This window comes from Trachypithecus francoisi, unplaced genomic scaffold (genome assembly GCF_009764315.1).
Source record: "Trachypithecus francoisi isolate TF-2019V2 unplaced genomic scaffold, Tfra_2.0 Contig01579, whole genome shotgun sequence".
Lineage (NCBI taxonomy): Eukaryota > Metazoa > Chordata > Mammalia > Primates > Cercopithecidae > Trachypithecus > Trachypithecus francoisi.
In genome coordinates this window covers 31,878,261-31,902,347 of record NW_022681442.1, presented here as the reverse complement: position 1 = coordinate 31,902,347, position 24,087 = coordinate 31,878,261, and the positions used below count along the sequence as shown (strand labels likewise).

The following is a 24,087-nucleotide window of genomic DNA, read 5'->3' as shown; positions in this document are numbered from 1 at the left end:
AGAAATGGAGTCATTTGCACCATAGAATCTCCCACATCCTGGATTTTGACAATTGCATTGCCGTGGAGTCCTTTAGCATGTTCCTGTGTTTCTTATAATCTGGTAGTTAGACCTAGAATTTGACCAGATTTAGGGCCAGTTTTTTAAGTTAGGATACTGCATGGGTGGTTATGTGTACTTTTTTCATGATGTCATGGTCACATACTGCTTGGTTCTTAAAGCAATTTAAGTGACAGTACAAAAGGTTGGGTCAGGTGGGGCATGGTAGCTCATGCCTGTAACCCCAGCACTTTGGAAGGCCAAGGCAGGAGGATTGTTGAAGCCTGGGGTTCGAGACCAGCCTGGACAACATAGCAAGACCCCGTCCCTACAGAATTTTTTTTTTAATTAGCTGGGCTTGTTGGCATGTGTCTGTAGTCCCAGCTACTCAGGAAGCTGAGGCAGGAAGATCGCTTGAACCCATGAGGTCAAGGCTGCAATGAGTCATGATGGCACCACTGCACACTAGTCCGGGCAACAGAGCAAAACCCTGTCTCAAAAAAAAAAAAAACAATAAAAATAAAAGGTTGGGTCGATGACAGTTTCTGGCAACTGATGCCACCACTCGGTTTGCAGAATCAGCCCCTCCTCTGGCCCGGATGTTTTATCATGACATCACATTTGCAATGTCTGGCAAAGGCTTCATTCCCATTTGGCATACTACCTCTCAGGCAAATAGACCTTTTGAAAGCCTGTATTATGTATATAACATATAGGCTCACACTGGATAAGCTATTTTATAACCTGACTTCTTCAAACAAAGTTTATATCATGTTTAAACCATGTTTTAGGTTCTCTATTTTTAATTAAAAATCGAAGGAAGAAGGATATTTCACATTTCTGTAAACTCTAAGATCTTACTACAGAAGTGAAACTGCACATTTAGGGGTGCCTGCCCCTCCACGGATGCTGCCCTTTGTGGGTCATATGTCCTTAGGAAAATGAAAGACTGCGCACTCCTGACTTGTTGGCCAGCTCTGTTGACATCTTTCAGTGGTTCCTTTCATATACGGCCACTCCTCCAGAGGCCTCTTGTACTTTGGGGACTGGTGAGTCTCCCTGTCCCTAGGGCTTTTTAGTCACATGTCCATCCACTGTTTCAATGTAACATGCACCTAGGCAAGGTTAACGATTAAATAGTTGGGATGAAAGGTCATCCTTTACACAGAACATCAGAATGGTAGATAATTCCTGTTCCACCTTCTTTGAGGAAACAAGTAAAGAAGAAACAACACAGTCATATTAATAGAAGAGTCTTCGTTCCAGACGCAGTCCAGGAATCATGCTGGAGAACTTCTGCAACTCTACTTTTTGGGTGAGAAATTACGTTTATCTTCACATTGACTCTTCTCAGACTCAGAACAAGTGGTAGTTAGTTAACTTAGGGTGGCCACCAACAAGATCCAGAAATGTTAGATGTGCAGTTGGTCTACAGCTCAGGCTTTTTAGAAAGCATAATTCATAATATCGCCAGAGAATATAAGGGATATAAGATCTGGGAAAGGTAATGCAATTTATTCTGTCATATGTTTATTTTATCTCAGACTCTTGTACTAGCTAGTTGCAAAATTGCCTTCTCTAAAGAGAAACAGGTAAAAACCTTCCAATTTTATCAGTGTGTGGAAGGAGAATTGTTGTTGCATACTTTGCTAGTAGAAGGAAGAGAAGGTCGTGACTGAGTCTTGCTGAGACATGTTGATGTTGAAATGATAATGATAAGTTCTAGAAGAACTGGCAACTAATGATATGGACTAGAAGTTGAGTCTAGGGATGCAACTTTGGGCATCATGAGTACTGAAATAATTTCTGAACAACTGGAGACATGTAACACTGTTTTTAAGGAAAAGAAGAGACACCACTTAGAGGGTAAACAAGAACAGTGTAACATTATGGAGTCATAGATAGCAAAACATTTCAAGATAAAGGCCAATCAACAGTATCAAAGGTCTAGTGGAATAGAAAACAAAAAAGGACCTTAGATTTAGTGATTTTGGTAAGGGTTTAGTGAGAGAGTGTCATCTGCAAACTCCTAGCCTCAGCATCAGAATCACCTGGGGCAATTAATATAGTTTAAGTATCTTAAGTGATTCTTCTGAATTATAACATTTGATAACCTTATGTAGAGGTGAGAGGGGCAAGGATGAGATAGCAGAGCACCTGGGCAGCACCTCGTGTGTTAGAAAGGACCTGGGTCCCAAGGCCCTCAAGGTCAGGAGTGTATACCACGGCAAGGTGGGTCTTCATGGGCTGCAGTATCTAGACAGGCCATCTCTTGAGAATTCTTTCTGAGCACTAACTACCTGACCAACTTTCTTGGTCATGGCATCGCAACCATTTCTTTGAAGAGTCTGTACAAATAACCATATAAAACAAATTTTAACTATTTATGGGAAGAGAAAAATCTACACTCATGTGACTCAGATACGGGAATTGGTGCCCACCTCCCACCCCCCAACTTCCACTTCACAAGACACTTCCATTTATCGCAGAATGCAAAGACTGCACAAAACTTGCTGGCAGTAAGCCTTCTGTCCAACAGTGCTGTTGTCCCTGCTGTGCTGACACTGGACAGGTTTTTAATGTAAGCGCTCTGGGCCATCAGAAGGTAAATGCTACAGTGTGACTAAGCATTTTCCCTGCATGGCGCCTGCATGTTTGAATATCTGCCACTGAATTCAGTTAGTGCTAGAAACTTGAATAATTTTTTATATCCTAGAGCACTATTCTCTCCTTTAAACTGGGAAACAGTCCTTCTTCATCCTATAATTTGGCAAATGCAGTGGTGAGGTTTACTCAGGATAGCTGGTACAGAAATTCACTGAGAATCACAAGAAGACAGGTGGTTAGAGGGTGGGTTGGCCAGAAAGTAACTACATTTGTCATTAAATGGTGAATTTGTATCAATGTGCACAAATAGGAAAATATGGATAGTTAAAGGGTAAGGCTGGATATGGATATGGAGTTGAGTTTAAATTGTCTGGAAGCAGTGAGATGTGCTGCAGGATGGTTTTCTGTCTTCACAATGCATGTATACAACAATCCTTCCCCTTTGGTCTCCAGAATTCCTCATTCCTGGACAGTCCAGAGGCAGACCTGCCACTTTGTTTTGAGCAAACTGTTCTGGTGTGGATTCCCTTGGGCTTCCTATGGCTCCTGGCCCCCTGGCAGCTTTTCCACGTGTATAAATCCAGGACCAAGAGATCCTCTACCACCAAACTCTACCTCGCTAAGCAGGTAAAATAACACCACTGTTTCTGAACTCAAATTCCTTGGTGTACATTAGAGACATTTTCTTGGTGTTTAGTGTCCTATTCCTTGTCTTTAAGCAGCTGTCCCAGGTGCCATTATCTCAGGTAGAGCCAGGTTCTGGGTTTCCCTCTCTCCGTCTACCCTAATTCTCATGGGTCCCTTGCCGCATTTCTTAAATCAAAGTAGCTTTGATTTTTGCATAAGAATGGTGACTCTTAATTCTTGTGGATATTGGGTTCCCTAAACACAAAGGGCATATAATCAATCAAATTATCTTTATAGCATTTGAGAAATGAACACTGGATCACCTGTCTTTAAACAGCTCTAATAAATCGGTGGACTGTAATTCAGTTGGCACCTACCTCATGAAAATGAACTAGATAATGGATCTCCAGCCCCACTGAGGCAATCCAACTATCACTCATCTTCAAAAACTTGGATCCGAAATAAGGTTTCCATTTTCCCCACATATTCGATGAGTCAGGATGATCACTCACAGTAGAGGGAGGAAGGGTGAGTGTGCACAGTGACAAGCACGAGTATGGAAATGACAGAAAGGACAGGTCTGCGGGAGAGGCCCAGGAGGGGCCAGGAGGGGAGGAGCCCTCAGCCAGCTGCACCAACTCACTTAGGGAGGGGTCTTGTGGGAACCCAAGACCCCCATTTGAGGTAGTAAAATTATCTCATAAAATCTTCCATCTGCTTCCTTTCACTAGTTTTTTTTTTTTTTTTTCTATCTGTCTTTATTATCATTATTACTACTATTTTAAATGGAGTCTCACTCTTGCCCAGGCTGGAGTGCAGTGGCATGATCTCAGCTCACTGCAACCTCTGCCTCCTGGGTTCAAACAATTCTTATGCCTCAATCCCTCCCAAGTAGCTGGGATTACAGGTGCACACCATCACGCCCAGCTAATTTTTGTATTTTCAGTAGGGACGGGATTTCGCCATATTGGCCAGGCTGGTCTCAAAGCCGTGACCTCAAGTGATCCCTCCTGCCTCGGCCTCCCAAAGTGCCGGGATTACAAGCGTGAGCCACTGCACCCAGCCTCTGTCAGTCCTTATCTTTCAACACGTTTTTGGAAAGGCAAACTAGATTCCATTGTTCTACGAACATACCTAACAATGACTCAGGTTACCTGGAACCTTAAAAGGAAGAAAGAGCTTGGCCAAAGGAAGTGGACTTCACCTTGACACTTTGAGGTCAGGGTTGGTTGTGGGTTTTGTTAGATTCTGATTAGAAAAAGAAGAGTCTCAGAGCTTGGGGCAGGGTCACTGTCTCCCTTGTTGACCTGAGTGCCCATCGCAGGACCTAGCATGTTTCAAACACTCAGATGGAATTCAACATTTGTTGAATGTTGGTGTTAAATGCATTCTAGGAATAGTGGTAGATTTAAGAGTATGTTAGAGCTGAACTCAATGGTGCACACCTGTAATCCCAGCTCCTCTGGAAGCTGGAAGTGGTAGGAACACTAGAGGCCAGCCTGGCAACATAGTGAGTCCCCATCTCTTAAAAAAAAAAAAAAGGACAGAAATGTATGTTAGACTTTGAATATTCTGAACATTGAACAACAACTCAGCACATTTAATAACATTCTCAGTACCCTTGGATTTGAGTCATTGTCTGAGGTTAGAAGCAATCAAGTTGGGAGGCTTTTTCCACTTTCTGGAGCTTCCAAGAAGAAGCTGGTTAATGAGCAAACCAATATCCCATCCTAATAAAAGCTATTAACTCTTTTATAAAATACTTTATTGAGATATAATTTACATATCATACAGCTCTCCCATTTAATACAATTCAGGCTGGACGCCATGGCTCACTCCTGTAATCCCAACATTTTGAGAGGCCGAGGTGGGTGGATCACTTGAGGTCAGGAGTTTGAGACCAGCCTGGCCAACACAGTGAAACGCCATCTCTACTAAAAATACAAACAAATTCAGCTGGCGTCGTGGCTCATGCCCGTAATCCCAGCACTTTGGGAGGCCGAGGCAGGTGGATCATAAGGTCAGGAGTTCAAGACCAGTGTGGCCAACATGGTGAAACCCCGTCTCTACTAAAAATACAAAAATTAGCCAGGCATGGTGATGGATGCCTGTAATCCCAGCTACTTGGGAGGCTGAGGCAGAGAATTGCTTGAACCTGGGAGGCAGAGCTTGCGGTGAGCCAAGATCATGCCACTGCACTCCAGCCTGGGTGACAAAGCAAGACTTCATCTCAAAAAAGCAAAAACAAAAACATTAGGCTGGTGCGGTGGCACACACCTGTAACCCCAGCTATTCAGGTGGCTGAGGCATGAGGATCACTTGAACCTGGGAGGTGGAGGTTGCAGTGAACCGAGATCGCGCCACTGCACTCCAGCTTCAGACTCTGTCTCAAAAAGAAAAAAAAAATACAATTCCGTTTTTTTCAGTATATTAACACATATATGCAAACATCACCACAGTCAATTTTAGAACATTTCATTCTCTTTAACCCCGTCTCCTCATTCCCGTTATCCTTAGCAACCACTAAATCTCTTTTCTTTCTTTATAGATTTCCCTCTTCTGGACATTTCATATGAATGGAATTATATAATATGTGATCTTTTTTTATTGGCTTCTTTCCCTTGGCACAATGTTTTCAAGGTTTATCTGTGCTGTACCATTGCTGTACCATGTATCGATATTTCACTCCTTTTTTTTTTTTGAGACAGAGTCTCACTCTGTCGCCCAGGCAGTCTGCCAACATAGATTCTTGCCAACAGTGTGTTAAAGTGCATGTCCCTGCACCATTGTCAGCACTGAGTTATTTTCTTTTTTTTTTTTTGAGACGGAGTCTTGCTCTGCCACCCAGGCTGGAGTGCAGTGGCCGGATCTCAGCTCACTGCAAGCTCCGCCTCCCGGGTTTATGCCATTCTCCTGCCTCAGCCTCCCGAGTAGCTGGGACTACAGGCGCCCGCCTCGTCGCCCGGCTAGTTTTTTGTATTTTTAAGTAGAGACAGGGTTTCACCGTATTAGCCAGGATGGTCTCGATCTCCTGACCTCGTGATCCGCCCATCTCGGCCTCCCAAAGTGCTGGGATTACAGGCTTGAGCCACCGCGCCCGGCCAGCACTGAGTTATTTTCAACTTTTATGTGCAAACATGACATCTCATTGAGTTACTTTGCATTTTTATGAATACTAATGCAATTGATTTTTTAATCTGTTAAGTATATTTCATTTGTGAATTGTCTGTTCATATCACTTCCTTATTTTTTTAATGGGGGTGTGAGTGTATTTAACTTATCTTTTGAACAGATAATTCTCAAAGGGTCACAAAATTCAAAAAGTACAAAAGGGGCTGGGCATCGTAGCTCACGCCTGTAATCCCAACACTTTGAGAAGCTGAGGTGGGAGAATTGCTTGAGCCCAGGAGTTTGAGACCAGCCTGGCCAACTTGGCGAAACCTATCTCTACAAAAAATATATTTTTTATTTATTTATTATTTATTTATTTATTTATTTATTTATTTTTTGAGACGGAGTCTCGCTCTGTGGCCCAGGCTGGAGTGCAATGGCCAGATCTCAGCTCACTGCAAGCTCCGCCTCCCGGGTTTACACCATTCTCCTGCCTCAGCCTCCCGAGTAGCTGGGACTACAGGCACCCGCCACCTCGCCCAGCTAGTTTTTTGTATTTTTTAGTAGAGACGGGGTTTCACCGTGTTAGCCAGGATGGTCTCGATCTCCTGACCTCGTGATCCGCCCGTCTCGGCCTCCCAAAGTGCTGGGATTACAGGCTTGAGCCACCGCGCCCGGCCTACAAAAAATATTTTTAAAAAATTAGCCGGGCATGGTGGCATGTGCCTGTGGTCCCAGCTACTCGGGAGGCTAAGGTGGGAAGATCACTTGAGTTTAAGGAGGTCAAGGCTGCGGTGAGCCGTGTTCACACCACTGCACTTCAGCCTGGGCAACAAAGCTAGACCCTGTCTCAAAAATAAAATAAAACAAAATAAAAAAGGACAGAAGGGTACACAGTACTCTAGTCACTCATTCCTGTCTTAGTTGACAACCATTGATACCGGTTCCTTGTATCTCCTTCCAGAAATAGCCTGCACTTTTACAAACAGCTACGTACATATATTTTTTTCACACAAATGCTAGTGTCCCATATGTGCTTTTCTGTGACTTAGAGCTCCTTCCATTTTAGTACATAAAAATCTGCATGTTTCTCTTTTTTGATGGATATGTTATTCATTTGTACCTAAGCAGCCAAACTCGTACTGATACCACCATGATGTGACAAAATACAAAACATCATTCCATTAATGTTAGAGTAATGAGCAAATTAGGGAGTCATGGTAAAACAGAGCTAAAAGGGGCTGAGGAAATCAGTGAAGTGCATTACAGTGTAACCCTTCACCTGAACAATTGAGTTTTTTTAATAAGTAAAAGCCCCCCAATCCCACAAAGTAGGAATAATCCTTCATCTTTATACTTTTTACTTCCTATTCTTGAAGTTAGACTCTAAATCCTAAAGATACACCAATGAGATTGTATCTATTTATCTATAGCCAGAGGCATCTATTGTGTCATATACAGCAGCCAAGGTTACTGAAACCTCTTTGATTAGACTTCAGTCATATCCCACCCCCAAAATCAACCCAATAGGTACAATGAGAACCAGGATATCAAGGCAGAATGCAGAGCTGTAAAACAAGAAAAATCCTGTGAGGGAGGGAGGGAAAAAGGAAGGATTCCGCCACTACCCAGACTGAAATTGAGTTAATATATTCATCTCAACACATGTTCAGGCTGCATGTTCATGGAGTAATTTAAGAATAAATCTATGATTTGTGAAGCACTGAAATACTTAGTGGTTTGCTGTGTTACATCATAGCTTTCCCCAGCAGTTTCCAAGACAGCCTTCAAAAACTGGCAGGAGAATTTTGCTGGAGCTGCATGCAGGACTACCAAGATTCCTCCCCATATTTATGAAACCGATTGTTCCGGGACTGGTTGTTCTAGTCTTCTGTGTGTCAGGTCTGACTTTTCCAGGTATGGTTGATCCACACTGGAAGGCTTCCAGATGTGTTCCCCAGGCATCCCAGGCGGTAGGAAGAGCAGAGGCCTGGGTATTCTGTAGATGCTGAGCCCTGAGTCATACTGTTACTTATTCTTTGGTCAGTTGGTTTTCTATCACCTCTTAGATTTCATTCTCTGTAACTAGCTCGTATGCTGTTTGTAGCTAAGGTTCAGGGTATTGTAAAGTTCTTGCAGCTGCTGGAGGCTACAGTGTTTCTATCTCTGAAATCCATCATTAATTACACACAACTGGGCTGGAGAGAACATGATTCTGGTCTGCTGTTTCTTCTCCTAGACCTTATCTTCATCCTTCACTGTGCTCTTCTCTGCAGAAGTGGGTAGTTCTACTTTGAGACTAGTGGAAGAATTAGGGCTTTCCTGAATAAATAGATCCACAGAGGAAGGAAGAGGAGAGAGCCTCTGAGTGGGACACCTCCTCAGATGTCATTTGCAAGGATGGATAACTTTCCTCAGGGCCACAAGTCACAGGCATTGATGAAAGAGTCACTAGAACTGGATGCTTTGGAATAAGGCAGGCTTTGGAGACAGGATGGACTCACACTTGTGTTTTTGAAAAGGAGTGGGGAGGAGCAGGTGCAGTGGCTCACGCCTGTAATCCTAGCACTTTGGGAGGCTGAGGTGGGTGGATCACCTGAGGCCAGAAGTTCAAGACCAGCCTGGACAACATGGTGAAACCCCATCTCTACTAAAAATACAAAAATTAGCTGGGCATGGTGGTTCACACCTGTAATCCCAGCTACTTGGGTGGCTGAGGCAGGAGAATCGCTTGAACTCGGGAGGTGGAGGTTGCAGTTAGCCGAAATCACACCACTACACTCCAGCCTGGGTGATAGAGCAAAATTCTGTCTCAAAAAAAAAAAAAAGAAAGAAAGAAAGAAAAAGAAAAAGATGAAGAAAAAGAAAGAAAAGGTGGGGGAAAATTAAAGAGCTGAACTGTAAAAATGGCTAAGGCTTTAAGATTTTAGTATCTAGGTAGAATATCTTAGAGAAATATGTAAAATTTCTCCAAATGTAAAAGTATCAAAAAGCCAGGATGAAGTCAGTCCCCTCCACATTAACAGGAGACAACCAGCTCAATCCCACAAAAGGTCTGCTTCTTTCTTTGTAATGATTCCTTGAGATGCTGTTATTTGAATGTACCATAATTTATGTGCCCTATATGACTTGAGTGTCATTAGTTTCTAATATTTTGCATCATAAGCAATGCTGCAATCCACAGCTTTGTATATACTTGTGTATTCAAGTGCATCTATAGGATAAATTCAAAAAAATGAAATGACTGAGTTAAGGATATGTGAACTCATAATTTTTATAGACAGTGCAAACTGCCCTCCAAAGAGGCTCTCCTCAGTCTCACGAACTTTGTATCACATTTTTTGATGTTTGCTAATTGGTTAGGCAAAAGTGGCATGTCATTATACTTTCAAACTGTATTCTCATATTAATGAGGTTAAGCATATTCTCATACGTTTTAAAGCCTTTTGTGTTTTTTAAAAAAATCCATTTTTATTATATACTCTTCTTTTGCATTGAGTTATTAGAGTATTTTTTAAAATTACTTTGTAGAAGTTCTTTATAAAGTTAACCGGTCTTTTCTGATATAAATTGCTCAGTGTATTTCAAATCCATTGTGTGAGTTTAATATATATAAGTCTGTGGCAAGGTCCCCTCCTTTTCTCTAGCCTGGGGAGTAGGCTGCTGGTTAGTATCTTCTAGTCATCTCCAAGGGCAGGTGCCTCAGCTCTAGCTTGCTCTATTTTACCTCCTAGTTTACCTAAAGGCAACCGTAACATACCACCTATAAAGCTGTTATTTTTTCCCCAAAACCGCATAGTCTCTTGTGGGGAAAACACCCTGTAGTGTATTATATACTTGAAAAAATGCATTCCAGTTATTAACATGTCTTTGACTCTACTCCTTACTAAATAATAGCACTGATCCTGTTAGTTAAAGTAAAGGTGCGTTCATCTCCTTCCTTGGCTGGTTTTCATTACAAAGGGCCCATTATCTCTGCCTGAGACATTCTAGATAAATGAGACTTAAAAGAATGAATAAGGGTAGATGGGTAAGAGCATAAAAGGATGAGGGGAGGGGAGATGGTGCCACATAAATATCTTTGTTTTGATGGCTAAGATGCTGGTATATTTCCTCAGTGGAGGCAGTAATTTTCCCTCCTGATAGGTGGGGATGTGGGCCTTTAAAACAGTATAATGTGTATCATCATGTCTTCTGAGCTCATAGGGCAAATATTGACTGGCATTGTCTGGGATCAAGACTGGGGCTGGATGTGGTGGCTCATGCTTGTAATCCCAGCACTTTGGGAGGCCAAGGCAGGCAGATCACCTGAGGTCAGGAGCTTGAGACCAGCCTGGCGAACGTGGTGAAATCCCGTCTCTACTAAAAATACAAAAATTAGCCAGGTGTGGTGGCGCACACTTGTAATCCTAGCTACTTGGGAGGCTGAGGCAGGAGAACCACTTGAACTCAGGAGGTGGAGGTGGCAGTGAGCTGAGATTGTGCCTCTGCACTCCGGCCTGGGCCACAGAGTAAGACTGTCTCAAAACAAAAACAAAAAACCTATGTCCTAAGAAAGGGAATAGTGCCTTTAAAACCTAGTACTTTCTATTGCCGTATAACAAAATACCCCAAAACTTAGCAGCTAAAAAAGAATTCTTTAAATCTTAACATTTTCTGTGGGTCCAGGATTTGGAAGCAGCTTACCCAGGTTCTGCTTCAAGGTCTCTCATGAGGTTGAAGTTAGTATGTGCTGTCTGGGGCTACTGGCATGTAAGGCTTGACTAGGGCTCAAAGACCTGCTTCTAAGATGACTCTCACATGGCTGGTGGCAGGAAGCCTCAGTTTCTCACTGGCTGTTGGCAGAAGGTCTCAGTTCCTTACCAAGTGGACCTCTCCAAAGAGCTACTGGAGTGTTCTCATGACCAGACTGGTAGCTTCTTCCAGAGTGAGCAATCGGAGACAGGGAACAAGGAGAAAGAATCCACATTGCTTTTCATGCCCTAGCCTTGGGAGTCACACACTGTCACTTCTGCCAGTTTCTGTTCACCAGAAGTACATCCCTAAGTCCCCAGCCCACACTCAAGGGAGGGGGAATTAAGCTCTGCTCTTTGAAGAAAGGAATATCAAAAAGTCTGCAGACATATTTTAAAGCTTCATACTCAGCATTCCTCAAAAACAATGATCATGGCATCCTTTGAACATTATTCTATCGCTTGAACTGTATGTATCCATTCATTCCAGAAATATTTATTGTGTTATCTGAATCGCTGTATACCATTTTTCTTATCCATCACTGGAAACCATTATGTTCTAAGAGCCTTATAAAGAATGATATCCTCCTAACAGTGGTCTTTTTCCCTTCTCAGGTATTTGTTGGTTTTCTTCTTATTCTAGCAGCCATAGAGCTGGCCCTTGTACTCACAGAAGACTCTGGACAAGCCACAGTCCCTGCTGTTCGATATACCAATCCAAGCCTCTACCTAGGCACATGGGTAAGACCTATCACCGCTTCTGCCCTGTGTTTCCCTTTTCATTACCCACAGGCATCTAGCTGAAATGTACTCTTTGGGGATAAAATTAATTCCAAGGTCATCTGTCTTTTTCACGGGATCCATAGTGAGGCAAAGCTTGGTTGGAATGGGGTGAAACTAATTTTAGCTTTTCATCTTCATTTGAGCATTAATGTATAGAGCCTTCTCCCTAGGTTAAGTATTAGCTTTCATGACTAAGATGTATATCTTATGTCCACATATCTTGCCATCTAAGGGTCACAGAGGAGAGCTAAGATTCTTGATGGAAAAGAATATTTTAAATGCTGTAAATCGTATTTTTAAATTGATTGATGACTCTAAACAATGGATCAGTGAGCTTAGAGTTTCTATAAACTTGATATCAAAAAACTAATGTCTCTCCTGCAGGCATTTTTTCGGGGGGTGGGCCTAGACAGTGTTTAAATAACAATTTAATTAATTGCCATCAATTCAGTGGCAACTAATGACGCATAATTATTTGAACTTTCAAACTTTATTGAAAAATCAGAATGTCTGGCAATTGCAAACCTACGTTCAGGCAGAGCAGTGTCAGCTGGGTCTCAGTAGCAGTGATCCCTTTAGACCATGAGTTCGGCACAATTCTCCCTGGGCAAATGTTATAAATCATGGCTCTTTCCCCACCAGAATGCTGTTTTAGGAGCACAGCACTAGGTCTAGGAAATCAACATTTAATTTATTATATCTAAAGTAGATGACATAGGGCGATTTTTTAAAATTAATTGCTTAATCTTATATTAGAAAATCGAGCTACGGACACCTTGCACCTAATTAATTAGAACCTGTCTTCCGACCTTACTACCATAATGTCTGAAATTAATTTTCGTGCGTCTTGGAAAGGTTTTTCTAGCTCCCAAAGTGACTCCACTAAAATGCAGATAGTGACCTTCTACGTTCTTGGCCAGCATCCCACTCAAGTGTGGTCCATGGAGAGAGATAAGGCATTGAAAGAAAAAGCTGGATGTCATGGGGGGGAAATGTTCAACCTAGCATCTGTGTGCTCTCTACCTGGCCAGATTAGTCACGACAGTCTCCTCCCTCAGCCCTCCTTTCTTTCTTCCCATGTTCTCTGACATCCTTCTCCCCTGAGTCCTCGGTTAGTGGCAGTATTCTTCAGAACATCGTGTGAATTTCTCTCCAGCTCCTGGTTTTGCTGATCCAGTACAGCAGACAATGGTGTGTACAGAAAAACTCCTGGTTCCTGTCCCTATTCTGGGTTCTCTCAATACTCTGTGGCACTTTCCAATTTCAGACTCTGATCCGGACACTCTTGCAGGTAAGGAAAAAAGAGTGGATGACACGAGGAGGTACCACGGGGCATCTTCTAAGAGTAAATGACATCAAACTGAGCTCCGGGATCGAATTGTACTAGAGGGATTTGATCATAGGCTTTAATCACAAGCATTGATATATACGGACCATGTAGACTTCATTTGGACAAAAGGCTCATTTTTTCCTCTTTGTTTTTTTCTTCATAGGGTGACAATTCTAATCTGGCCTACTCCTGCCTGTTCTTCATCTCCTATGGATTCCAGATCCTGATCCTGATCTTTTCAGCATTTTCAGAAAATAATGAATCATCAAATGTGAGATTCTAAATATGCCCATCTCATATGTTACTTAATTGGATGATATCTTAATGAATATAACTTTAAGAAGTCTGGGTCTCGTGGAGGCCCCACAAGACCATTTTATGACAAGGAAACAGATAGTGATGAGAGTATTAAAATGCTGACTTTTACTTTCACCTGCCAATTGTCAGCATAGTTAACTCATTCATATATCTATGCCAGAAAATCTGATTATCATTCTACTAGTGGCTTTAGGGTCTCCAAATAAACACATGTTGATAAGCTGACTTTAACATCATATCTAGTTTCTAGCACAACATTATATCATTAAAAAATCGGTTTCAGATTTCAGAGTCCCATGCAGTTCCTGTCTCCAACTGGTTTACTTTTCCATTGTTTTGTGTCTTTCAGAATCCATCATCCACAGCTTCGTTTCTGAGCAGCATTACCTACAGTTGGTATGACAGGTAGGAAAGCCTGGAGCGTGGGTTGTCTGTATCCTTACTCTCTCACTCCTCTGAAAGTGACAGAAACATTTTTTTATTTTATTTATTTATTATTTTTTGAGATGGAGTTTCGCTCTTGTTGCCCAGGCTGGAGTACGATGGTGTGATCTTGGCTCACTGCAACCTCCACCTCCTGGGTTCAAGCAATTATCCTGCCTCAGCCTCCCAAGTAGCTGGGGTTGCAGTGTGAGCCACCACACCCAGCTAATTTTTGTATTTTTAGTAGAGATGGGGTTTCACCATGTTGGCCAAGCTGGTCTAGAACTTGAGCTCATAATCTGCCTGCCTTGGCCTCCCTAAGTGCTGGGATTTCAGGCATGAGCCACCACGCCCAACCGAAAGATTAATTTTTTAAAAATGCCTCCTGTGACCTCCATTTCTCTTCTACTTAGAGTCAGAGAGTGTTAAAACTTACAGACCAACTTAATCCAAGCCCTCCAGTGGGCAGATTGGGATGCTAAGGAGAAGAAGGAGGGGGATTTGTTTTCGGTAGCCTGGGAGTCCCACAGGAGAAGAGGAAAGAGGCAGTAGGACAGGAAAAGCAAAACTTGGAGGCAGGTTTGGAGGGTAAGGGGTGAAATAGCTGGCCTGGGCTACCAGAGGATCTAGAACAGACACCCTTGGCCTTTATAGTTGCAGGGACCCATTTGGCAGGCTGGTGAAGTCTATGAATCCCTTCTCAGGAAGTGTTTTAAATGCATAAAATAAAATGAAAGACATTGGATTCCAAACAAAACCAAATATATTGAAATATAGTTACCAAAATATTTAAAAAACAAATGCATAATTTAGTAATACATAGACTTTGTTATTAATGCATTAAATAACAAGATCTAGTGATGAGTCTAACAATGACCATAATTTCAAAGTAGTGATGAGCATAAGTGAGCTATGAGAACATGTGGGATTTCTCAGCCTGACGCGGTGGCTCATGCCTGTAATCCCAGCACTTTGGGAGGCTGAGGTGGGTGGATCACCTGAGGTCAGGAGTTTGAGACCAGCCTGGTCAACATGGTGAAACCCCGTCTCCACTAAAAATACAAAAATTACCTAGCATGGTGGCACATGCCTGTAATCCCAGCTCCTTGGGAGGCTGAGGCAGGAGAATCGCTTGAACCTGGGAGGCAGAGTTTGCTGTGAGCCGAGATCACAGCATTGCACTCCAGTCTTGGTGACAAGAACGAAATTCCATCCCCCCCCCCAAAAAAAAATAAAGGAAAGAAAGAAAGAAAAGAAAATGTGGGATTTCCAAAATAACAATATAATATATAATTTAGGCCAAGTGTGCTGGTTTACAACTGTAATCCTAGCACTTTGGGAAGCCAAGGCAGGAAAATCACTTGAGCCCAGAAGTTTGAGGCTGCAATCAGCTATGGTTGTGTCACTGCGCTCCAGCCTGGGCAGAGAAAGACCATGTCTCTAAACATATATATAATTTATTTTCCATCTATATTCTCAAACTCCTGGCTAAGAGCCCTGATCAAGAGAGATGGCACAGTGGCTGGACATAGTGGCTCACACCTGTAATCCCAGCACCTTGGGAGGCTGAGTTGGGCAGATCACTTGAGGTCAGGAGTTCGAGAACAGCCTGGCTAACATGGTGAAACCCCGTCTCTACCAAAAATACAAAAATTAGCCAGGGGCCAGGTGCAGTAGTTCATGCCTATGATCTCAGCACTTTGGGAAGCAGAGGCGGGTGGATCACCTGGGGTCAGAAGTTCGAGACCAGCCTGGCCAACATGGTGAAACCCTGTCTCTACTAAAAATAAAAAATTAGCCAGGCGTGGTGGTGTGTGCCTGTAATTCCAGCTACTTGGGAGGCTGAGGCAGGAGAATCACTTGAACCTGGGATGTGGATCTTGCAGTAGGCCAAGGTTGCGCCACTGTACTCCAGCCTAGTGACAATATTGAGACTCCATCTCAACAGAAAAAAAGAAGAAGCCATGTGGAGTAGTGCACACCTGTAATCCCAGCTACTTGGGAGGCTAAGGCAGGAGAATCACTTTGAACCCAGGAGGCAGAGGCTGCAGTGAACCAAGATTACGCTACTACACTCCAGCCTGGGCAACAGAGTGAGACTCCTGTCTCAAAACACACACACACACACACACACACACACACACACACACACACAAAACCAAAGATGCCACAGGGGCTGCTTTATTTCTTGAGGGCATCAAGGAGGCCCCCAAGGAGATGCCAGCGTTGCAGAGAGGCAGCCAGGGTTTGAGGAGAAAGGAGCAAGGGCAGGGTAAGGTGATGCTCTTTTAGCTCTCTTTCCCTTCTCTTGTCTTCTAACACATTCTGTTGACCCTGTCCATTCCTTTTTCTGCTCCCCCCACTCCTCTGTCAAGTTCAAAGGGCCAGGAGATGGGGATAGTCCCATTCTTCTGTCCCTCTATCCCAGAACCTGGAGGTAGGTTCTGAGAGAAGTGGTGGAGATAGCCTCTGACCCATCCTGGGGAGTCTCACCCTGTGGTTCGCTTTTGTTCCAGCATCATTCTGAAAGGCTACAAGCATCCTCTGACACTCGAAGATGTCTGGGAAGTTGATGAAGAGATGAAAACCAAGATACTAGTGAGCAAGTTTGAAACGCACATGAAGACAGAGCTGCAGAAAGCCAGGCGGGCACTCCAGAAACGGCAGCAGAAGAGCTCCCAGCAGAACTCTGGAGCCAGGCTGCCTGGCTTGAACAAGAATCAGAGTCAAAGTCAAGATGTCCTTGTCCTGGTAACTTTCCCTTGAGTGTCTGTGTGAGCGCGCTGTGCGTTTCAGGCAAGAGTACATCAGCATCATGGCGATTCTGTCCTTACATTTTTACAGCACTTTGTACTTCTCAGTGCACTTCCTATTATTAATGGTATTCATAATACTAATACTACCTTAGTGATGGATATATGGGGTGTAATGTACTGTTCTCTCTCCTTTGAGGTACTTTTGAAATTTTCCGTGATGAAATACAGTTTTCAAAAAAATAATACCTTAGCATTTCTAGATTTTCCACCTTGGTACAAATTAGCATGAGCAGCCAATTTGTTGATTCATTCACTTGAAAATATTTATTGAGCACAACTGTGTGTCAGTGACCATTCCGGGCACTAAAAGAGTGCTCATCTTTTGAGAGCTAGAAAATATATAGTAAGCCCATATATAGGTTACTCTTTGAAAGTAATCATAGCTATTAAGAAAATAAAGCAGTAGTGTATTTGGAGTGAAGTGCGACTTTAGACAGGGTAACAGGGGAAGCTTCTCAGAGGAGACGATATCTGAACAGACACTCAAATGATGAGATCAAGCCCTCCGAGGGACAGTCAGAGGGAAGTGTGTTCCAGTCAGAAGAAGCAGGCATGCGAGGCTGAGAGGGGAACATGTTTGACTTGCTCAGGGAATGGCAAGAAGATCCAGGAGAGGGTACGCATGGGGTGAGATGGGCTCAAGGAAGTGGACAAGGATTAAGCTGTGTGGACCCTTGTGGGCCACAATAAGGAATCTGGACTTTATCTGAAGTCTGATTGCCAGTGGAAAGTTTTGAGCAGAGAGTAAGGAGATTGGATTCATGTTGTAAAGAGCTTACTTGGGCAGCTCCCCAGAGGATGGATCATTGGGGGCAAGAGTAGAAGCTGGAAGGGAAGCCAGGGCAGTTGTCCCAGCAAAGGGAGACCCATCAGATGGAACCTCAGTGGAAGACATTATGAGAAAGCGTCACTGGTAGGCTGAGAAGCTGGAATCTGGGGCAAGATGAGACTCAGGAGGATGTAATGAGGAGGCCAAAGCATAGACAAAGAGGCTGGTGACTGAGTTGTAATGCCCCATGTGTGTGTTTCCCAGGGCTGCCATGATAGAGTACCACACTGGATAGCTTAAAACAGAAATGTTCTGTCCCCAGCTCAGGAGGCCAGGAGGCTGAAATCAAGATAGCAGACATGCTCCCGCCGAAACCTGGAGGGGAGAATCCTCTCTTCCACCTTCTAGTGTTTGCCAGTAACCTTGGCGTTCCTTCACTTCCGGATGCATCACTCTGATCTCTGCCTCCACCATCCCAGGACCATCTTCTCCCTGTGTCTGTCTCTTCTCTTCTTGTAAAAATACCAGTTATACCACATTAGGGCCCCAGTGACCTCATCTTAATTTGGTTATATCTGCAAAGACCCTATTTCCAAAGAAGGGCACATTTTAAGGTACTGGGGGTTAGGGCTTCAACACAGCTTTTGGGGGTAGGGCTACAGTTCAACCCATAACATCTCACAGCAACCACAAGCATGAAAAGAACAGAAAGGGCCTCTCAGCACCATGCCCAGGCCCTTCGCTCTCAGGACTGCCCCTCAGGCCCTCACGCAGATGGGTCTCTGTTTTTACATGGGACTCTTACCAGGTTAGTTTCCTGGTTTTCTAACCCAAAATAGATTACAAGTATCAGTTAGCAGTGGGAGAGTGGAACAGTGCAGGCAGCTAGAAGGGCAGAAGCAACTAGGCCAGGGAGAGACTATCAAAACCTGGACATAGAAGGCCACGGGGCTCACAGGCTGACCATCCTGAAGCTGCTCAGGCCAGGAACAGACTAACTCTGTGGACACTGTTGTTTGGTTTTGTACCTAGGATGACGTTAAAAAGAAAAAAAAGAAGTCTGGGACCAAAAAAGATGTTCCAAAATCCTGGTTGATCAAGGCTCTGTTCAAAACTTTCTACACGGTGCTCCTGAAATCGTTCCTACTGAAGCTAGTGAATGACATCTTCACGTTTGTGAGTCCTCAGCTGCTGAAGTGAGTCCTCAGGCCTTGGATGGTCCTTTCAGGGCCTCCTCTGCCACCCTCCTTTTTGCCCCTGTGTGTGCAAGCAGCAGCTTTTCTTCAGTTCCCATTTTGTAAAAATGCTCATCATTTTCTTCCACCTTAGCATTGTGTTCATGAAGACTGCAGACAGTTTTCAAGATGTATGATGATATGTACTTTAGCCTCTCTCTTTTCCATGTCTTCTCTCCTCACAGGGGGCCGGGTATTTGTTCGGGGCTCTTTCTTGTTAAACTGCTAAGGGCTGAGCCAGGCCCAAGGGGTGGGCAGCGTACCCCTGGAGCGTAACTGACTTCATCGCTCCATCACAGCCTTCCATGGGAGGTTCAGGTTAATCTTGACAAGACTTCAAAATCTGCCATGATCTATAGAATGAACCACCTGCAGGGAAAAACAGGGCCAAAGCATTGCAGGGGCAGCTATGTGGAGCATTTCTTTAGTTATCCATTCTCACAGCCATGGGTTATAAACCCTACGCTCTTGCTGCTCATCTCCAAGTAAAAGCAAGAACGCCAGGCGAGGCATGGTGGCTCATGACTGTAATCTCAGCAGTTTGGGAGATTGAGGCAGGAGGATTGTTTGAGGCCAGGAGTTTGAAACCAGGCTGGTCAACATAACAAGACCCCATCACTACAAAAGAAAAGAATTAGCTGGATGTGATGGCACATACTTGAAGACCCAGCTATTCAGGAGGCTGAGGTGGGAGGATCACCCAAGCCCAGGAGCTCGAGGCTTAATGAACTATGATCCTGCTACTGCACTCCAGCCTGGACAACAGAGCGAGACCCTGTATCAAAAACAAAACAAAACAAAAAGAACACTGGTAAAACTGTAGAGCTTAGGTCTTTCAAAGGCTTTGGACAATTCTGGTCACTTTTGTTACCTATAGTATAAAGGTAGCATAGTCTAGCTGGCTGTGCATGAGGAGAGAGGTGTCCTCGGAGGCCTTATGGATATAACTAACTTGGCTTTTCTCTGGCAGATTGCTGATCTCCTTTGCAAGTGACCGTGACACGTATTTGTGGATTGGATATCTCTGTGCAATCCTCTTATTCACTGCGGCTCTCATTCAGTCTTTCTGCCTTCAGTGTTATTTTCAGCTGTGCTTCATGCTGGGTATAAAAGTACGGACAGCTGTCATGGCTTCTGTATATAAGAAGGTAAGCAGAATATGGCAGGTATCACCAAAGAAAATCCCCTCAGTAAATATGAGCATTGATTCCAAGGTTGAGGAAAATGTGATGGAAATGATAACTCATCTCAACACTTAATTTTGACTGACCATACAGCCTCCTTTAGATGTTTCTTTGGAAATTAGATTATGAGAAGTGTGTTCACAAACAATGGGTGGAGAGGCCAGGAGGGAAAAGGTACTCCCCAGGGAGAAGCTTGCAAGCTGTTCTGGTGCTCAGGATCCACCTTGCAGCCCTGAAGGCTTGGCTACCCATCCATCTCTTCCTGCGTCTCTTGACAAGGTAAAATGCCTTGGAAAAGAATGTAAGGTCAGAAAAGAAGCTGGTGAAGGGTCAAACTCTTAAAACCACCAACATTCAACTCAAATACTTAATGAAACCCAGCTCAGAGACCTGGTGTATCCATCTCAAATTGCAATCTTGCCAGAGCTCCATCTCCCCAGATCAAATTTCACCTAGCAACTTCTTTTCCTAACCTTTAGCGCTAACCCAACCCTCCTCTGCCTGACTTCTTTTTTCAATTTGTAAATACATTCATGCTGATTACTGAGTTCTGCAGACCTGGAAGCTTTTTCTTTTCCTTAAGATGATTTTGTTCATCTTCCCGCTGATACATTGGGTTTTTTTGTTAGTGGTGGTGGTGGTTTGTTGTTGTTGTTTCTGTTGTTGTTGTTGTTGTTGTTGTTGTTTTTGAGACGGAGTCTTGCTCTGTTGCCCAGGCTGGAGTGCAGTTGTGCAATCTTGGCTCACTGCAACCTCCGCCTCCTGGGTTCAAGTGATTCTCCTGCCTCAGCCTCCTGAGTAGCTGGGACTATAGGCGTGTGCCACCATGCGCAGTTCATTTTTGTATTTTCAGTAGAGGCGAGGTTTTACCGTGTTAGCCAAGATTGTCTCGATCTGCTGACCTCATGATCCGCCCACCTTGGCCTCCCTCCCTGCTGGGATTACAGGCATGAGCCACAGCGCCCGGGTGATACATTGTTTTTGAGGGTTAACTTTCTCAAGGCAACTGTATGTTCCTCATGTCCTCCATACCAAGATGAAGTCCCATTTTGTTCCTTAAGAAATGAAAATACAGTAGTTATGATCAGTGACGACAAGCTTAAGGAGAAAATTCATCCATCAGGAGATAGGTTCCAATGTTTTTATAGGTTGGAACACTAGTTGACTCTCTTCCTTTTTTTATTCCATCACTGCAAAGTTCCATCATGGTGACTTCTCTATTACAGTTCCTACTTTTCTCCTTTGCTTTCCTCTCTAGAAACAACACTTTGTCTTTGTCTTCCCTGAGTAGATGTTGGCTCATTGAGAGACAGTGGCAGATAATCCAAGTGTCTTTAGATCAGAATTCTGGCCACGTCCTTTGAACTCCCAGATACCCCCCTACTGGAATTTGTCTTCCTCCAGTTGATTTTTACAATCTCCTTATTCCTTCTGGAGAGACAGAGTTTCTGCTGGTTTACAGGTTATGAGGTCACTAACCAGCCTATTTCAGCCATTGCTAGTAAAGTACACTTCTACAATTTTTTCATAATTGTGATTATTCATTCACACTATTTTGATTCTTAATATTCCAGGTTTTGCAACTGTTACAATCAATAAAGAGATTTATAAAATAGAACCCTCAATGATACTTTTATTCAAATAAATATCACTATTAGAAAAGTGGAAAAAAATTACTAATTTATATGTTTAGACAATGCTTCACTACTTATGGAACATTTTTTACATTTACTATCAATTCACAGGGCTATTGCCCTGTGAAATAAGTACATTATCCCTATTTTATGGAGAAAAATAAGGCTTAGATAATTTCAGTGGCTACAATCACAAAGCCAGGAGTTGTCCCCAAACAAGGGCTACTGGGACTAAATTTATTTATTTATTAATTTTTAAAATTATTATACTTTAACTTCTAGGGTACATGTGCACCATGTGCAGGTTTGTTACATATGTATACATGTGCCATGTTGGTGTGCTGCACCCATTAATCCATCATTTACATTAGGTATATCTTCTAATGCTATCCCTCCCCTCTCCCCAATCCCACGACAGGCCCAGGTGTGTGATGTTCCCCATCCTGCATCCAAGTGTTCTCATTGTTCAATTCCCACCTGTGAATGAGAACATGCAGTGTTTAGTTTTCTGTTCTTGCAATAGTTTGCTCAGAATGATGGTTTCCAGCTTCATCCATGTCCCTACAAAGGACATGAACTCATCCTTTTTTATGGCTGCATAATATTCCATGGTGTATATGTGCTACATTTTCTTAATCCAGTCTATCATTGATGGACATTTGGGTTGGTTCCAAGTCTTTGCTATTGTGAATAGTGCCTCAGTAAACATATGTGTGCATGTGTCTTTATAGCAGCATGATTTATAATCCTTTGGGTATATACCCAGTAATGGGATGGCTGGGTCAAATGGTGTTTCTAGTTCTAGATTCTTGAGGAATTGCCACACTGTCTTCCACAATGGTTGAACTAGTTTACAGTCCCACCAACAGTGTAAAAGTGTTCCTATTTCTCCACATCCTCTCCAGCACCTGTTGTTGCCTGACTTTTTAATGATTGCCATTCTAACTGGCATGAGATGGTATCTCATTGTGGTTTTGATTTGCATTTATTTAATGGCCAGTGACAATGAGCATTTTTTCATGTGTCTGTTGGCTGCATAAATGTCTTCTTTTGAGAAGTGTCCGTTCATATATTTTGCCCACTTTTCGGTGGGGTTGTTTGATTTTTTTCTTGTAAATTTGTTTAAGTTATTTGTAGATTCTGGATATTAGCCCTTTGTCAGATGGGTAGATTGCAAAAATTTTCTCCCATTCTGTAGGTTGCCTGTTCACTCTGATGGTGGTTTCTTTTGCTGTGCAGAAGCTCTTCAGTTTGATTAGATCCCATTTGTCAATTTTGGCTTTTGTTGCCATTGCTTTTGGTGTTTTAGACATGAAGTCCTTGCCCATGCCTATGTCCTGAATGGTATTGCCTAGGTTTCTTCTAGGATTTTTATGGTTTTAGGTCTAATATTTAAGTCTTTAATCCATCTTGAATTAATTTTTGTTCTTGTTTTTGTCAGGTTTGTCAAAGATCAGATGGTTGTAGATGTGTGGTATTATTTCTGAGGGCTCTGTTCTGTTCCATTGATCTATATCTCTGTTTTGGTACCACTACCATGCTGTTTTGGTTACTGTAGCCTTGTAGTATAGTTTGAAGTCAGGTAGCATGATGCCTTCAGCTTTGTTCTTTTGACTTAGGATTGTCTTGGCAACGTGGGCTCTGTTTTGGTTCCATATGAACTTTAAAGTAATTTTTTCCAATTCTGTGAAGAAAGTCATTGGTAGCTTGATGGGGATGGCATTGAATCTATAAATTACCTTGGGCAGTATGGCCATTTTCATGATATTGATTCTTCCTATGCATGAGCATGGAATGTTCTTCCATTTGTTTGTGTCCTCTTTTATTTCATTGAGCAGTGGTTTGTAGTTCTCCTTGAAGAGGTCCTTCACATCCCTTGTAAGTTGGATTCCTGGATATTTTATTCTCTTTGAAGGAATTGTGAATGGGAGTTCACTCATGATTTGATTCTCTGTTTGTCTGTTGTTGGTGTATAGGAATGCTTCTGATTTTTGCAAATTGATTTTTGTATCCTGAGACTTTGCTGAAGTTGCTTATCAACTTAAGGCCATTTTGGGCTGAGACGATGGGGTTTTCTAAATATACAATCATGTCATCTGCAAACAGGGACAATTTGACTCCCTCTTTTCCTAATCGAATACCCTTTATTTCTTTCTCCTGCCTGATTGCCCCGGCCAGAACTTCCAACACTATGTTGAATAGGAGTGGTGAGAGAGGGCATCCCTGTCTTGTGCCAGTTTTCAAAGGGAATGCTTCCAGTTTTTGCCCATTCAGTATGATATTGGCTGTGGGTTTGTCTTAAATAGCTCTTAATATTTTGAGATACGTACTGGGACTAAATTTACTGAAAATAGAAATGTGTAGTGATTACCTTGAAGGGCAATTAGATGTTGTTAGTTGTTTTTTGTTCTTCCCTCTTCCATACCAAAAGGAAGGCATAGCAGTGGGCTGATTCCTCTAGAACCTTGATGGTCCAAC

The 24,087-nt window shown here is 42.9% G+C and overlaps 1 protein-coding gene across 1 annotated transcript in view; it reads left to right on the top strand.

Moving 5' to 3' along the window:
- The first annotated feature begins 537 nt into the window (after window positions 1-537).
- ABCC2 (ATP binding cassette subfamily C member 2) overlaps window positions 538-24,087 on the top strand; it is a 60,687-nt gene continuing 37,137 nt past the window's right edge. Inside the window, exons 1-9 of the mRNA XM_033186090.1 lie at window positions 538-1,354; window positions 3,100-3,273; window positions 11,733-11,858; window positions 13,057-13,191; window positions 13,394-13,501; window positions 13,898-13,953; window positions 16,488-16,722; window positions 18,589-18,752; window positions 19,762-19,939. Of these exons, the coding sequence (XP_033041981.1) occupies window positions 1,322-1,354; window positions 3,100-3,273; window positions 11,733-11,858; window positions 13,057-13,191; window positions 13,394-13,501; window positions 13,898-13,953; window positions 16,488-16,722; window positions 18,589-18,752; window positions 19,762-19,939 (1,209 nt within the window). The 5' untranslated portion in view covers window positions 538-1,321. The remainder of the gene's footprint in view (window positions 1,355-3,099; window positions 3,274-11,732; window positions 11,859-13,056; window positions 13,192-13,393; window positions 13,502-13,897; window positions 13,954-16,487; window positions 16,723-18,588; window positions 18,753-19,761; window positions 19,940-24,087) is intronic.